At 39.2% G+C, this 16,401-nt stretch overlaps 2 protein-coding genes and 1 long non-coding RNA gene across 5 annotated transcripts; 1 reads left to right on the forward strand and 2 right to left on the reverse strand.

The window, feature by feature from the left end:
• Positions 1 to 2,606: 2,606 nt before the first annotated feature.
• LOC135672431 (uncharacterized) lies at positions 2,607 to 3,205 on the reverse strand. Its single transcript, XR_010512978.1, has 2 exons — positions 3,067 to 3,205; positions 2,607 to 2,973 (listed from the first exon to the last, which is right to left on the reverse strand). It is a non-coding gene; the product is annotated as an uncharacterized LOC135672431 (long non-coding RNA).
• Positions 3,206 to 9,630: 6,425 nt separating this feature from the next.
• LOC103981411 (uncharacterized) lies at positions 9,631 to 10,925 on the forward strand. 3 transcript variants are annotated; one of them, XM_009398139.3, is made up of 3 exons: positions 9,631 to 9,957; positions 10,174 to 10,261; positions 10,382 to 10,925. In XM_009398139.3, exons 2-3 carry the CDS (start codon positions 10,181 to 10,183, stop codon positions 10,841 to 10,843), a joined length of 543 nt encoding a protein of 180 aa, XP_009396414.2. In that variant the 5' UTR covers positions 9,631 to 9,957; positions 10,174 to 10,180; the 3' UTR covers positions 10,844 to 10,925. The 3 variants fall into 3 exon arrangements, with proteins under 3 accessions (XP_009396414.2, XP_009396413.2, XP_018679962.2); XM_009398138.3 differs by having other exon boundaries at positions 9,639 to 9,957; positions 10,346 to 10,925; XM_018824417.2 differs by having other exon boundaries at positions 9,809 to 9,957; positions 10,379 to 10,925.
• Positions 10,926 to 11,174: 249 nt separating this feature from the next.
• LOC103981412 (protein SYM1) lies at positions 11,175 to 15,243 on the reverse strand. The gene is made up of 4 exons (XM_009398140.3): positions 14,760 to 15,243; positions 13,747 to 13,975; positions 11,681 to 11,805; positions 11,175 to 11,595 (listed from the first exon to the last, which is right to left on the reverse strand). The coding sequence occupies exons 1-4, from the start codon at positions 15,195 to 15,197 to the stop codon at positions 11,497 to 11,499; spliced, it is 891 nt and encodes a 296-aa protein (XP_009396415.2). The 5' UTR covers positions 15,198 to 15,243; the 3' UTR covers positions 11,175 to 11,496.
• Between the last annotated feature and the right edge of the window lie 1,158 nt (positions 15,244 to 16,401).

The raw sequence follows: 16,401 nt of genomic DNA on the forward strand, positions 1-16,401 counted from the left end.
AAAAAACGTGCAAGAAGACGACCAGAGGTGAAGGTGGTGATCGATGCAACATAGACAAGGGTAAAATAATCTTTTTACGAAAGAAGGAAGATTATGTGAGAATTTTTTATATTTTTTTAAGAATATATATAATATTAAATTGTCAAAATTAAGTTAAATTATATAAATATTAAAATTATATATTAAATGCATGTCAAATTGTCACGTAGAACAGCAAAAAAAAAAAAAAAAAAAAGATTCAGCTTACCGGTATCAAATTGAAACGTGCCGTCATGAACACCAACAATTTTTTTTCTCCGATATAAACAAAGATCCTGAAAGCCACACACTATAGTTTCAAGCTCAGTTGATGGAGCATTCAACCACTGGCTTTTGTAAGCCCTAACAAAGCCTGTAGTTTGCAACCTAAGCTTTCTATCATGGCGCTGTCTGTCACCGCACGCACTCGACGCGTCCCAAACATTCCACCTTCCGGCTTCAGCTTTTGGGGGGTCCCCATTGCCGTTTCTTTTACAGATGGGCACAGTTCATCGTCCTCTTTTCCTCCTCCCTCTTTTCATCGCCAGATCTCCCATTGCCATGATCCCATGTGGTCTCATGCTCCAAAGCGAAAGCCTTTACACTTTTGTAGGGAATCTCGCTTTGTTGAACCTCTCATCACCGTGTCAAGATTAAGGTTCTATTTAACATGTCGTCGTCGTCGTTGTTGTTGTTGACAGCAGTTGTGATGCCTCATATAATGCGGTGAAGGCCAGAGAAGATGATGATGTTCTTTAACCTATCGTATTAAGCATATGCTGCTTGCTGTTACTTGTAAGCAAAGTATTCCAGTGGTAGACGAGATCGGGCTATGTGGGGTTTGATCTCTGAGCAACATCAATTTTGGCTGCACCACTGCCCGAGTGATATTGTTCCTTCATGGTCCAAAAGATTCATCATAAGACTCTATAGCCATGACTTGGATTTCAAGCAAAAAACCAGAGCTACAGATGCATGAGATGATCCCGACACAGCACAGCCCAAAAAGTGATGTGTGCCATGTCACCAAGTTCTGACATAGCTAACATGATCTGCGTTCTGCTGGTGCTATTAGCAGGGGGAAGAACTCGTACCTCCCTTCAAGAAACAGGTGGATCCCCAGGTTTGCCTTTCGTCAATTTTATCGAACTAGATTTCGAGTGTGACATCGTTGACCATGTTCGCAGGGATCCTTTTCCTGACAGTAGTTGCTTGCTCAGAGTTTGTGGGCTTTTGGGCTATCAGGTGTTCGCCGTAATGTCTGACAGAGTCTCAACTCGTGGTACATGACATGAATGCAATGTTTTGGGCCTTTTCTGTTAGCTGACAGCCCGTTAACCTCGAGGCAATTCATTGCTGCTGTGAACATACTCGGAACGACTGTGTCGAGCTGTGATCACTCGTGAATCTTCACGTTAAGATGATGGATGACTTTTATTCTTTTAGTCGCAATCGATGAGCCTGGAGTCGGATTAAGCTTCTCGTGAGAGCTTTCGCATGCATCTTCGATGTCACCACCCTGGAAACAAATGGTTGATCATATCAAGAAACTGAGTCATTGCCTTGCTCTCAGCCTTCAGGTATGATACAGAATCCTACATTGCTTTATAATTCCTTGACAGTGATGTATCAGTTGCTGTCGTAGTCACTGTCTGCACTCTACGCATCACTGCTCGAATAATTGACAAAGGAGGCTTCGAGCTTTTTACAACCTTTCACGAATTGATGGTTACATGCCAAACAGTATGGTCCCAATTGATATGTAAACAATATTGATATTTCGTATTGATTTGATGTTTCAAATTGATTGTTTCATTATGGTTTAAGAATTTGGGTATTTTACTGAAAAAAAATTAATATTAGCTTTTTAATCAGATGATACCCCCATATTCTAAAGTTTCTTTGTACTTTTTGTCGATGTTATTAAAAAATCTTTAATTTTAGTAATTAGTTATTATAATTTTTTTTAAAAATAAAATAAAAAATAGTAATCATCTTTAGTAATGATTCTAAGATTATTAGTATATTTTTTATTTCTTAAAGATTTTGTAATAATAGCATATATGATAAGTCAATTTAGTAAAAGATCGAGGGTATTTTTATTCAAATAAAAAAAACTTTAAGTAAAAATAAATAAATATGAAGAATATAATACGGTAAAAATTCGACAATATAAAATACGCTAAAAACTTTCACTATAGTACTACTAAATACTAAATTATTTTTTAATATTTTTTGGAAGAAACTAAATCATTGAATCTTATAAACCGATCGAAAAGAAATAATTTTTATTAGGTTAAAAGAAATAAATTCAAAGGGTGCGACTTACCCCACAAAGACGAAACCAGCATCGTAGGACCCAAGAAATTAATACCACAATGAAAAAGTACAAGAAAACCTGTGGAGAACGTTGATATGACATCTAACTATGTGACATGCAATTAATTTCTAGACTAAGTTTTTCCCTTTTATTTGAAAGGGATTGTGTTCATCAATTAGTGATCTGAACCACGACGAGGGCGAAGTTTCTGACATGATACGATTGACTTGGTTTGACCTCTCTCAGATGAATTTAAACGCAATTAATATCAACCAATAGCAGCAGCCTTATGATATTATAATATTTATACACGCCTCACGCTGCCACACCCACCCTCTCGAAACCTGGTATTTACAAAGCAGCCATCGTAGCGACATCGCAAGATCGAACGGATTACAATTTCCCCCACGCGTGCGGTGCCTCTAGGACCTGCGGCAGAAGGCCGAATCGGAGCTACCCGAGCAACGCCCACACGTGCGACCCGTCCCGCCGGCGACTCCCCTTCCTCCTCGCCGCTGCCTCCGCCTCCGCGGCCCGGTACGGCCCCGCTCGCCGCGACTCCGTCAGCATTTCCCACATCACGTGCACGTCCTCGTACTCGCACGTCCTCACCTCCCGCCTCAGCCGCATCAGCCCTTGCGGCGAATCACGGAGGAAAAGAGGGGTTAGTACGGTACTCCCCCGCGGTCAGATCGTAGCCATCCGATGAAGGGAGGGGTGGGACTCACCGGACTTGCGGATCCCGAGCCGGGTGGCGAAGCCAGCCCAGGCCCTCCTCATCGGCGATGCCACCCGATCCCACCACGCCATCATCCGCCGGCGTCGCAGAGAGAGAGAGAGAGAGAGAGCGAACGAGTGTGTTTCTTGGAATCCGTTACGGGTGTCGACGTCTCCCATTTAAAAAAGCCCACCCTGACTGTTCACCGGCTAATTCCTTCCAAGACGGGCACGTGACGGTCAGCCTGCCCCGTACACGTCGGAGATTTTTCCCGCGTCGACGTGCGCAGCGACCGACGCGTGGATGATGATGATCGAATCGTACGGTTGACGTGGGCCGCAGGCATCTGCCCGGAAGCGTCAGCGACTTATTATTCTATGCCTACGTTTTACCTGCATCATCTACTCGTGTTTCCATTGCACCAAGAGTTTTGGGCCCTGACAGGCACACCATCCGACGCCCGGGTGAGCGAGCGGGTATCGTGATCGAGTCGATAAACACTCTGGGGGTGGGGGGCCGGTTTGCGTGATCCCGTCGGGAGAGGGCTCCAGGGAACAGCCAGTACACTGCGGACCCCGCGAACGTAGAATTCAAAATAGTTACTTGGAGAGTGTCAAACTCTTGTCGTATAAACGTTGTGATTAGGATAAGAGGTGGAAGCATCAAAGTAGGGTAATAAAATGGGGGAAATCCATTCATGTATTGGAACGTAGAGAGCATGTTGAGTTGGAAGATGTGATTTGATAGTCCAACGAAAAAAGAAAATGATGATTTGATCTATGTATGTATGTGTTGATTTGATTAGGAAAGATGGACCACTATTCTCTGCTATTTGTAGCCTTCTTCCATTATTGCTTAGGGACCATTAGATACGACGCGGGGACATCAACCGGCGATGGTGGGATACGTCGTCCTTCGCTTTGAACACCGAAACGAAAGCGTACACCGCATATAGAAAGTAGATGCACCCTTCAAATATAATTTAGACATTCGTCGTCTACGATCAATGAATTGTATTCGTATAGTTCTTCCTAACGGCTAAAATTATTATTTTGATCGTCGGACCTATAAAATTAAATCGAAAGTATTCTTAATAAATATTTTTTTTGATGATTAAATTAATTTCGAATTTAAACTATTTAGATAACCTTCTCAAGAAAATTTTAGAAAACACACCCAGTGAACCCATTTTACACCTGAATTGGGGGACTATTTTTCTTAGAATCTTCAACGAACGATCAAGGAAGGGTGATCTTGCATTATTCTTGAGCTGAATCGACAAGGTGATATTATGGTGTGCCAAATTCGGATTTCATCTAAATTGATTCGAGTCTCGTTGGAGACATGTGACGTTGCTCACATATATTTGATATGACTTCGAACGATCGATGTGTCAACAAGATGTAACCACTTGATATTGACATATTGTTTAGATTCTTTTTCATCTATTGATCATGTGTAGCCGATGTAGCCTCAAACAATCTACGTGTTACTAAGTTTGCATGACGATGAAGTATCAATTAAGTCATTTGTCACTTATCGTCGATATATCACCATAATGTTTTGAGATCAAATCTATCTTCGTCGCTTACCTTTAAATCGAAAAAGTTGAGTTCGAATACATATTCTTTGATATCTATTCATCCTAATACCAATTAATTAATGTGTATCGTAATCTAACTCAAATGGATTGAGTAGACTACATGCGTTTTCTTTTTTTCTTAGTGACATGTGTCTGCTTCTAATCATTCTTAACCCTATCGGAATACGCATCGCTAAGGCCAGCCTAAATATCATATAGCATTTGGTCATTCGAGATGGTCGATTCTATTCATTCGACTGCCAATGAAAAACAAAGAAGAAACGTTTTCTTTCTTTCTTTCCTTATCATGTCAATTCAATTTTGGTCCCAACCTCACATTAATTTTGATCTGATCAATCTTTTTTTTTGAAGTGTTATGACATTTGAAAGAGGAGAAGAAATTTGTTTTATGATATGTGGTTCCAAGTCACGACTCAATTTCTTTTGATGATAAAAGTTATACGTATTTTGTTTCGATTCATTCTTTTACAAAATTAGATCGAGATTATGTTGGACAAAACTCATATGACATATTACGTCCAATTGAATATTCGACCCAATTATGCTCTCTACATGTCAACTTTAATCCCAATATTGAGGGAACATTTGTGGCAAGATGGCAATCCAATCCATGTCCAAATAAATTGGGCCTCATCCATAAGGAGCAGCCCAATGTGTGGTATGTTGCTATTCCCACCAAATCCATTATGATTTGGAATCACAAATATATATATATATATATATATAATATGATAGTAATCGATGTTAAATACCTAAATTTAAATATGACAAATATATATATATATATATATATATATATAATATTATTATCCTGATAAGGTTGATGGTATTGTTTGGTCACAAAAGTCTTATACCAGCTCTGACACTTTCATCATATCCATTATTTACTCATATCTAAATCGGATTTATTATCAAAGTGTAAAAGTACTCGAACTTGATTATTATGAAAGATTAATATTTATTTTTATAATAAAAATAATTAATTATGATTAACAAATAGAGTGTGGGAGAGTTATTATAATCTAAAAGATAAATATATAATCAACGATTTAACCTCGTTAGGTCTAATTCAAACATAACTAGCGTTAGTATTAAAGATAATAATATTTGTGATCATTATTTCTTATAAGAATTCAAATTATGATGATCGGTCAAGAAAAAAAGTTAATAAAGATCTGATTTTTTAATCTTCTAATCTTTGAAGGATAAATTTAATTTTTAGGATTTAGGAGATATTACGATTTATTCCTACATAATTATAAGATGAAAGAAGCTCTTAAGCACCAATAATAATATAAGACCTCATCCATAGTCTTGGCCTCCTCAATCATATTATCCTGAGGAGAGGATAATGACAACCAAAGATGAGAAAGAACTCATGTCATTACTTGTTTATTTCCCCTCTCACTACTCACTAATTTTTAATAGCACAAACTCCAAGACAAGTGTTCAACAAGGAGAGAGAGAGAGAGAGAGAGCATCCAAACGAAGTTAATGTTTAAATGAATCATTTAGCATCCAAATTAAGTTACTGTTCAAATGAATCATTTTACCCTTTTAATCTCCTCTTCCTTGGGGATCACATAAGGATAGGGATAAATGTTTGGGTTAGAATCCTCTAATACTTATTGAGAATTGGACTCACATAATCTTCCATTTCAAGCTGTTTTACTCGATCATGTCTATCAAAATATGAGATGTGATAGGTGAGATGAATCTAAACGAAATGGATGAGTACAATTAATAAGTTATGACTTCAGAACCTTTTTTTTTATCAACATAAAATACTTGATGTAAGAAAATAAATCATTCATCCAAAATTTTGAACAAGGGATGTAATTTTGAGAATTCATGAACCATAAAAGAGATGGTGAACCCAAATTGCTTGACTTGTGCATCAATTCTCAAAACCATTCATGTAAGTACAACAAACATTTGAACTTTCTAGCTTTTAACTTCACATAACTTAATGTATAAAATGCTATTCCCAATAGTGTGACACTATTTAATGGTAATGCAAGATGTGGCTTGCATTAACCACTCCAAGGAATCTCAATATTTTGGTGCTTATGTGGGACTGTATACCATGTGTTCCCACAGTGCAAATTAAAGATGATTCCTCACCATATATCTTGATGTATGTCTTGATATAAAATACTAACACCACCCTTATCTCTTAGCTCTCATCATTCATTCCCCCCAAGAACATAGACCTACCAATTAAACATTTGAAAGAGATCTAAGAAACAATACCAATGTGATACTTTTGAGGTGAGGTGATGGACTAAGAAATGTTGTTGTGTCCACATCTAATACTTGGAATGAAGCATGTGGTGTTTGGTATGTGGGATTAGTGTTTAATGCCTCCGGATGAGTTGTAAACCATGTAGTTTGGAATTTATTAAGGTAGTTCAAATGGTGCTTAGTTTTCTAATCTATAGGATAGAATTGGTGTTGTCAATATCCTACCACATTTCATGCTAATACATCTTCTATATGTGCAGATGTGACAGACTTTAATTTTTTTCCATATGAGTCCTCACTGCTGAATTTTTGTGCCTTTGACATGAAAAAAATAAGGGCTAATTTCTTGTTGCAGGTAATCATGCTTGCATGTCTCATAAAGACATCTTTTAATTGGCATAATAACTATCCATCAGATTACTTATTGCTGTATGTTCCTCATGGCAGGGACATGGTCCAATTTATTAGTTTATTGAAGTTTAGGTTTAAGGCCACATAATGGACATCTCAAACCAATTGACACCACCTTATCTAGCTGTGGTGTTGGATGATCCTTCTCTCTCTCTCTCTGACCTACAAAATGTGACTATGTTAGTGGGTTTGGGGGAATCCTGTTAATGATCATATGTTCATATTGCAGATATATTTATGGAGCAATGATGTTGACTGATCTCATGTTATGTGACTGTCAATACTAAATGTGCAATAGTCTTCTCCACTTGAGGGTCAAAATAAGCACACTGGCCATTAATATGAGAACTAAAGAGAATGTGTTGGCTTGCTGGCTATGCATTAGAATTGACTAAAACATGGCAAAAGAGGATGTGTTTATCTAAAGGGACATGGAATAATAAGATCTATGTCAAGTTCAACTTGATGTGGGGAAAAAGAAACTGTAATGTCTAAGATTCGAACAATCTTAACAGCTTATCCTAATCATAATTTCAAGGGAAGATTGGCTCCCCCTAATATGGAGAGGAGGATCACAAGTCAATGAATGAAGCACATGATATCAGTGTTGATGAAGCTTCTTTTATGCCAAACATCTCTACCTTCTTTCTTACTAACAGTATGAATCATGCAGAATGGTCCTTAACAATGTTTGGACTCTATAAAAATGCAGAATTTTTTTGGTTTTTTCAGATCAAAGAAACATGATCTGGACAAGAAAACAGATCAAAAAAGGTCCTGCAATTATATCTTCTTGTGAATTCACTCCATCACCATCAAGTTCTTGTCCAGTATGGGATGAGGGGTAACAAGGACAGGTGCACCCACAAGTGTATCAGGTGGGTGTGGGACTCACAGCTCAAGGAACACTTCCTGTTCTTGACACTGTAGGTCCAATCATAGTGACTGGAGCAAGATCAAACAGATAGGCATCAACACCCATTCATTGGCACTGCATTCGATTGGATGTTTCCTGCAATTATAATTTAGCAAGTTGAAGGAAGAATAGTGGACCATAAAATTAAGCTCCTGTCAACTGTTCCTTCGAGACCTGAAAGATCGTTGCCCACTCCAAGACAAGGAATCTAAGAAGCATGTCTCTGAAATCTGAATAGAATCCAAACAATGATTGCAACTCATGTCCGCAAAATCTAGAGATATAGATTGGCTACAGTTCGTAGCCATCGCTCATCATGTTCCAACTAGGTTTTGAATTGTTCTAGCAATCTTTATTTAGCTAGATCAAGATCCTCTCAGAAAAAAAAAAGAACAAGTGAATCAAAATGACCCACATATTAATGTATAGGTTTACTTGACACCTTGGTTTCTGAGTTCATAAAGCAGGCTTCCTTTATTAGTTTTGTTCTGTCAGTCACTCTTCTTCTTCTTCTTCTTCTTCTTCTTCTTCCTCCCATACCTTGACTAGGTCAAGATAGCTATCGAGGCCGTTCCCATCATCACAGCAAGAGACACAATGAAGTCCCCAGCTTCATCAGTGAGGTTGAAGGTGAGAGCTTCATTTCGCCTTTATTGTGACGGGCCCATCTACGATCTCTACCTTTCTCCACATCTACTGTTCGTCTCAGAACAACGCCAAGGTTGGGCACAAACGCCACACCCGGCTGTGCCTCCCCTCACCGGCAACGCGTGCCCCGATGTCGGCCCTTGGCGTTCTGTAGCCGGAGAACAAGACAAATTGGAGCTTGCTTGAGCGGCTGAAAGAGAGGAAGAAACAAGAGAACATACAGTACAAGGAAGAGGGAATAAAGGAAAGAAGGGTTATCCGTATGACCCCCACATGTGGTCACTTCCTGATGGAAGCAACTCATCTCCATCTCCGTCTGCTCTCTCTCCCTTCTTCCTTCCTTATTTTATGCTCCTTGGTTCCTCTCCTGTGCTTGGAGTCAATCCGCTCCTCCAAGGAGAGGGCTTGTCGGCACTGCAAGGACAAAGCCAGCCCTTTCCTTCCGCCCCAAAGAAATGGAGGCAACCTTTGGAATCATTGTGCCAATAATACACGCCTCCCCATCTCTTATCCATTAGTCCTTCCAAGTGATTCTTACAAGTAAAATCACCCCCAAAATAACAGCAGATCAATGGCTCCTCCCAAAGCATCATGTCATTGAGTACATATACAAAGGCACTTCAGATCTCCGATCTGAAGAAGGTGATAAGTACGAATGAAGGTGTATACTTAGGACAATAATATACATGTTGAGACAACTGTTAGTGATCATAAAACTTTAAGATACATGTGATCTGCCATGGCAGGTTTAGCTGTCTGGTTGATTCTTTGGGAGCAGTGTTGTGTGCCTCATAATATTTGAATGGAGATGAACAAGTGGGCCTTCTTATTTGATTATGGCGTTTCTTGGCACTGTCTGTACCGTCCTTTTCTCGCTTCAGAAAGACTCGAACTGCTGCACTAAGCCAAAGGACTGGGATTTGTTTGGCATGCGTCGAGAGCCCACTAAACTATGCTGGTGAGAGTCTGTGTAGAGAGCCTTAAATCCTGCACCCATTGGGTATGTGAAGCTTGCCGCTTTCTCCAAGGAAGCTCTTAACCTGAGGTCGCCAATAGCGGAATCTGATAGAGCAACTCAAGTAAGGATTCATCCTTCCCTTGTTTCTTGATCCTTTCACCGTTAATGAATTCTTCTTTCGGAATTCTCCTTGTGGCAGAATTGCATGTCATCGGCTCATCGCCTCTTTTTCTTTCTTGCTTCTGTAAAGAAAGCATCGGTCAATCGTTGCTGCTTATCATTTTCACAGATCAGCAGCAAACTGTTGTTTGAGAGTCTAACGATTCTAACATTTCAGAATATCAATGCCGAGATACATGCAACAGACCGACAAGGAGTACGTGAAGATTGCGATGTTGAAGCAGGAAGAAATCTTTAGATATCAGGTATCTCCCTCCCTCCTTCTTTCCTTTGATCTCCCGTGAGGAAGTTTCAGGAGGCACCGAGTGTTACTTCCACGCTTGATTCAGGTCCATGAACTCCATCGTCTGTACCGAATTCAGCAGCAGTTGATGGGAGACATGAAGATTGCCGAAATGAAAAGGCAAAAGGGGCGCACACGAGCAGATACCGAGCTACTTGATGCAGAGGATGAGACACGGCCTCGTCGGACGCTTGACCTGGAACTCCCGGCAGGGGTCGTGCTCGACGCCGACGAAGAGAGCGACTTGGAGCTGACGCTCGCCACCGGAAGCGGCGGAGCTCGACGGAAGAAGAAGGACGCATCATTGACTTCGGATTCAGCGTCCAGCTTTTCCTCATCCTCGAACGAGTACGGGAACATGCACATGAAACGAAACCGCAACGAGTGGGTGCTGCATCAGCTGGCGGATGAATCCACAAGGTTCGGTCGTGATGGAAAGAGTGGGTTCGACATGGAGGAACAGATGAGGAAGGATGGAATGAAGCAGCCTCATTGGCTCTTTCCCTGTTCCAAACGTGACATGCTGGTGTCTTTTGGATTGTAATGGTTCATAGAATCACTGCTTTCCATTGTATTTGACTGCTTAGTTTGCTTCCAACAAAGAAAGTTACAGCCATTTAGAACAACCACAGATGGAATTGGCAATACAGAAACCATCTTGTGCTTAGATCTTCAGATTTACATGCTTTCACAAGCAATCGGCTGTCGGCTGGGATTGTATATTTGCAGTGGGAAGGAATCCTATTACCTGCTTGGAAAGTCAAAACCACCGTCCAAAGTCAACCACAACCCATTAGAATCAGAAACAACCCAAAGATATAGACTGTGTTGCATGCTGGAAAACTTACTGATTTAATATAAAGATCAGCACACTCTTTTCCCAGAAACCAGAAGTCTTATTAATCAGAAATGTTCAAACAAGAGTTCTCCTCTCTATCAGAGGTCAATCAAAATGTTTTTCTCTGTGTAAAATAAGAACAGGTTTTTCTATAATGCTTGATAGTTTTTCCCATGAAGTTTAACAAGGATGAACGAGGCACTTCAATGATGGAAACCTATGAATTGCACTTGTTCTTTCAGAATACATCATATGAAAAATTAAGAAGTTAGGTAACACTTTCGACCATATTATTTCTGTGCGGTTCAAAATTTGGAAAGATCCAAGTCACAACGTTGAGCTAGAGCTACCAAGAGGATTTAGTCCGTCGCCGTCTTTTCCACAACTGCCTTCTCCAAGCTTGCCATGTATGTGATATAGATGGTCCAGAGAAATGAGAATGAATTGCTGACCAAGGGCTGGAAGGAAAACAAGATGGTTATATCAGCCAAGGAGGTGCTCAAAGATTAAGAGATTAAATGACAATACAGGTTTCCGTGTTACCTGAAGACGGACAGGGACAAATTTAAATGTAATGAAGTCGCATATAGGCCAGTACATAATTCCACTTAATAGAGTAGGAATCAAATCTCTTTTTAACCTGGCAGAGATTTCAGCACCAGTTTCACCTATGGTTGACAAAAACAGGAAATATTATTCAAACAGAAAATATTGCCTTTAACCAATTAAAACATAAGAAGTGCATATCCACTATCAACTAATGTTGTAATAAAGGGCCAAAACAGGGAACACAACACAGAGGAATGAGAAGACGAGAAGAAGAAAGACAATCACACAAAGTACCAAATGGCATCCCAATTTTGCAAATAGTCACTCTGTCCATGGGCAAGGATAAAGAAGAACTTCACTATGATACATAGTGGACCATTATTTGCCTCTCCGAGAAACCCCAAATACAAGATGCAAACAGGAAAAAAAAAAGACCCATTTGCATCATCTGAGGTTTGTCGAATGCAAGACATCGTAACAACAGATTTCATTCAGGTGTATAATTATCCCTATATGGACCAAACATATCAACAGAGAAGACAGAGGCCAACCAACATGCATAGTTGAAGGAAGCACAGGCAATTAAATACAAGCAAGCTTGTCAGTATCCTAGATGGTCCTAGGCAGTGACCTCTCTATAAAATAATGAACAGCCTTCTATAAGATAATGATCATAAATTTTATTAATCAATTTATACAACTTCATAAAAGAATATTAAGATGTCGAACAATGTTGCCATCTAAACATTGCAGATGCACACATAATGTTTAACATATACACTCGTAACAATGTTACTTTTCCATGAATGATATTAACTCCAAACAATGTAAAGTGATATACCATTACATATTAAAAGAATGATGGCTTTGGTGCCTAGGTGATAGTCTAGATTAAATCCAGGTGCTTAATTAGTTCATGGAGCATAAGGCACTCTAAATAGTTCGGTGACTACAGAATGGAGGACACCAAGCTACCCAGTTACGAATGGTTAGTGGCCACCAATCACATACATATTTGCTCAAATGGTTGCCTGGTTTGAGATTCCAAGAAGAACCAAGCACCAGGGTGGGGTTGTTATTGAATCAGATTGGAGCAGTCCTTATCAAAACTGATTCTTGACTGATCCAATCAAAACAAAGGATTGGCCAAGCAGAACTAGAACTTGATCATTCTTGAATCTAACTATCCTATCTTTTCCAATGGCTCATGTCAGAAGGCAGAGTGAGAGGAGAGGAAGCAAGAAGGAAAGAGACATCTTAATCTATGGTGCATAAGAGGTAAGAGAAGATGAGATGTCTTAGTGCTGGCTGTACTCCATCAAGTTGATGATAAACTTGGTTTTGAAAATCAAAATGTCGACAAGACCAAAGCCAAGAGAAAAAAATCGTACAGAATCACAAAAAAGAAAATTGAACTTAGAATTAATTGATTCTCAACTTATGTTGCTAGGAAATAAGAATAAATGCCTTGCCATGATGAACACTAGAAATTAATTGTTAAATGTACCCAACTCAAAAGTAATAGTCACAAAACTGCTCACGATTTGCATCATATCAACAGAAAAGTAAATTCAATTCAAGATAGTTTTGACACATAATTGAGGGTGAGCCTTCATATAATGGCAATATTGCTCTTTTGCAGCCTAAGTGAAGGATTTGAGCCGCAAAATTATATTCATGCACTAGGTTACCCTTCCGATTTTGCCTTGAGACATTGTTGTCGAGAACATTCAATGAAAATAATAATCATGATCTCAGGTTTCTCTGACTTTATAAACCAAAACAGTAATCACCATTAAAACAAAAGTTCTATAACTAAACAAAATAAAGAAACTCATGTGGCTTGTCAAAAAAAAATTATTTTTAATGCATTAAACATGATTATCTGCTTCTTAACTCCATAACAAAACTCAAGGCATCCATATGATGTCTGGATAATATCGATTTACATTAATCTATCAATGATCGAATAGAGAACATGATAATAAATTAGAATAAAGAATCTTACATGGCATGCAACACAATGCAGTTATTAATGCAAGCCAAAAAAAGGTTCCTACCTTGTAATCCGGCATTCATTGAGAAAAAAACACCAGTTATTATAGGCCCATATGTAACTTGCCCAAGAACCATCTTTTTAAAAGTCGTAAAAACATCTCGTTTTGGTAGAATTCTGGAAACAAAATTGAACCAGAAATGCAAAGAGGGTCCTGAAACAAGCAACCCATAACCCGCCATTCGCAGAGTTCTTATGAAATCAAGACCCCCGGAGGATGCAAGTGTAATAATCTGTTAAGAATGAAGAAAACTAAGGATCATTAATGTTATATCAATAAATGATGACTTCAAAACAATGAAGCTTACAGTTCTTTAGAAGATGCTGTACAAAAAGAACTTGAAAATATCTAAAAATATATAAAATTTTATGATTGTTAATTAAAAGGAATTAAGGTTCTAATGATGGACATTATGTTAATGTTTATGCTTAGAGTGACACTAGTAAGAGCCTTTTCATAATCGATTTGCTAAATCATTCAAACCTTTAAATAAAGTGCAAGGCATCATTTAGAACAAACCACATGAGACTTTAGACTTGACTCATCTAAGTCATTTTGTAGTTGATTCCTCTGATAAACTTTGAGGATGCCAAGTGACTAAAGAAAAACAAGGGGTGCAATGAGTCTGCATATAATCAACAATGCATTTGGTAACTCAAAAGCGGTTACAGACTCCATATGAACCAATTCACACAAACAATTGATATGCAAATTACTAACAAGATAAAAATGTCACATACTCGGTAATTCACGGAATCCCTAGAAACAAGAACACAGTAGTCTTACTAAATCCACCACCCTCGCAAGGCCAAATTAAACATCAAACAAAATCCAATATACCGTTCCTTTCCCTATAATTACAATTTAGCTAAATGAACCAAAGACCTTGAATTTTGACACACCCCGCTAGTTTGGGAGACGATCAAACTTCCCAAGCGACAAACTTAACGCAGACGAATGTAACAAGAATGGATTTTTAAGAAGAGGTATAAGGAGAGAAAAGTACATGTTCAGACCTGGGAGGAGATGTCCGCGGCGGTGAAGACAACCCCCGCGGTGAGGCTCTTGGTGAGGACAGGGCGGGCTTCGATCATGCCGATATACCAACTTATGAACCCATTCCGGATCCAAGAAAATGATGCCGCGCCAGTTGCAGTTGACAAGGAAAGGGAGTACAGGGAAGGCGAGCCGTGTGAGAACCCGGATGAGGACTCCTTGAACTTGGAAAAGAGGATGTGGGAGCGGACGTAGGCTCTGGACCGCGTTGATGAAAGCTTGGAGTGCTCGACGCAGACGCGGGGAGATCTAAGGTGGCCGAGGAGGAGGCCGTGGGCTCCTCGGCCGCCACTTCTTAGGAAGACTCCGTTCATAACTGCGAGTTGGGGGCGGCCGCTGTGTTCGGTCCCGTTTGAAAGTAGGGAACGGGAAGCAGGCGAGTGATAAATATACGCCATCGTAGGGTATTCCACGCGCCCTGTGGGTTTCTTTCGACAACACTTGACGATGGAAAGGGTGCGTTGAAAAGAAGACGGCGTGACTTCTTATATTTAGGATACAGAGGACTTCTGCTCGCAGCACCGACTTAAAATAAGAATTAAGTTAACACGTGTCAACAACTGTATCTGTTTGTGGATACGAAGATAGCACGTGTCACGCTCTCGCATTCTACTTACCTCGTGATGGGGGGTCCCCTATCTGGGCTCATGATGGTCACTGCCAATCGTGGGGCAGGTGAGCCACGCGGGTGGGTGACTACGGAACTCCGGAGGTGAAGCATTTCTACTCCCAAAAATAACGTTGCCGCAACCCACTGAACTCCGTCAGACGCAATACACAACGACAGAGTAGTTTATTGGTTCAATGATGGGCCCCACAAAACCTCGGTCTTACATGAATCCCGGTGGACTAAGTATGTGGTAGAAATATAAAGTATCCAATCCGCATTATGCTTGTTAGGGATGCAAACAGACGCCGATTTGGGTTGCCACCAATTTTTCGTATTAAGTTTCTAAAATTTCTATATTATCGGTATGTTTGATATATTATTACATTTATTATTATTTACATTCTTATATATACTTATTAAAACTGAATTAACGTTGTTTACTACATTTATGAATATAAAATATCTGCTTTTGCATTGTTTCGTATCTAATTATTATATAACATCTGGCCATTTCAATTTGAGATTTGTACCTATAATCTAAATCAAAATAAAAGATACACTTGGTTTTCGAATTTTTAAACTAAATCAAACCAATCAATTTAAAAACTCAAGTTGAACCTAAATAAAATTGGCCATTATACCTTAACTTTAAATATTGGGCTTTTAACAAGTAGGACTCATCTAATTGATTTTTATCTTAAAATATATATATTTTTCATAAATTTGATAAAAATATCCTTCATTTTTCATCATCACTATCCCCTTCTCATCATAGTGGTATCACTCATTACCTTTCTTATTATGATAGGAGCAAGTGGATAGAATGAAGGTGCTTACTCGTGTATGTTAGAATAAAAAACAACACTAAGAGGGGGAGGGTTAATTAGTGCTATCGAAAAACTTTTGACGATTCAAAAAATTTCGTTCGACGAAAATTGATATGGAGTGAGCTTGACTTAAAGTAAGTATAAAGTGGAGTGGGCAATAAAACC

The sequence above is a fragment of the Musa acuminata genome, chromosome BXJ1-4, assembly GCF_036884655.1.
Source record: "Musa acuminata AAA Group cultivar baxijiao chromosome BXJ1-4, Cavendish_Baxijiao_AAA, whole genome shotgun sequence".
Lineage (NCBI taxonomy): Eukaryota > Viridiplantae > Streptophyta > Magnoliopsida > Zingiberales > Musaceae > Musa > Musa acuminata.

What these genes read in the sequence shown, in the direction of transcription:
- LOC103981411 (XM_009398138.3), top strand. Translation starts at nt 10,181, where the DNA reads ATGCCGAGATACATGCAACAGACCGACAAGGAGTACGTGAAGATTGCG. An exon ending in AAGAAATCTTTAGATATCAG is followed by an intron (nt 10,262 to 10,345) that starts GTATCTCCCTCC and finishes CGCTTGATTCAG; the next exon opens with GTCCATGAACTCCATCGTCT.
- LOC103981412 (XM_009398140.3), bottom strand. Translation starts at nt 15,197, where the DNA reads ATGGCGTATATTTATCACTCGCCTGCTTCCCGTTCCCTACTTTCAAAC. An exon ending in CCGCGGACATCTCCTCCCAG is followed by an intron (nt 13,976 to 14,759) that starts GTCTGAACATGT and finishes CATTCTTAACAG; the next exon opens with ATTATTACACTTGCATCCTC. An exon ending in AATGAATGCCGGATTACAAG is followed by an intron (nt 11,806 to 13,746) that starts GTAGGAACCTTT and finishes TGTCAACCATAG; the next exon opens with GTGAAACTGGTGCTGAAATC.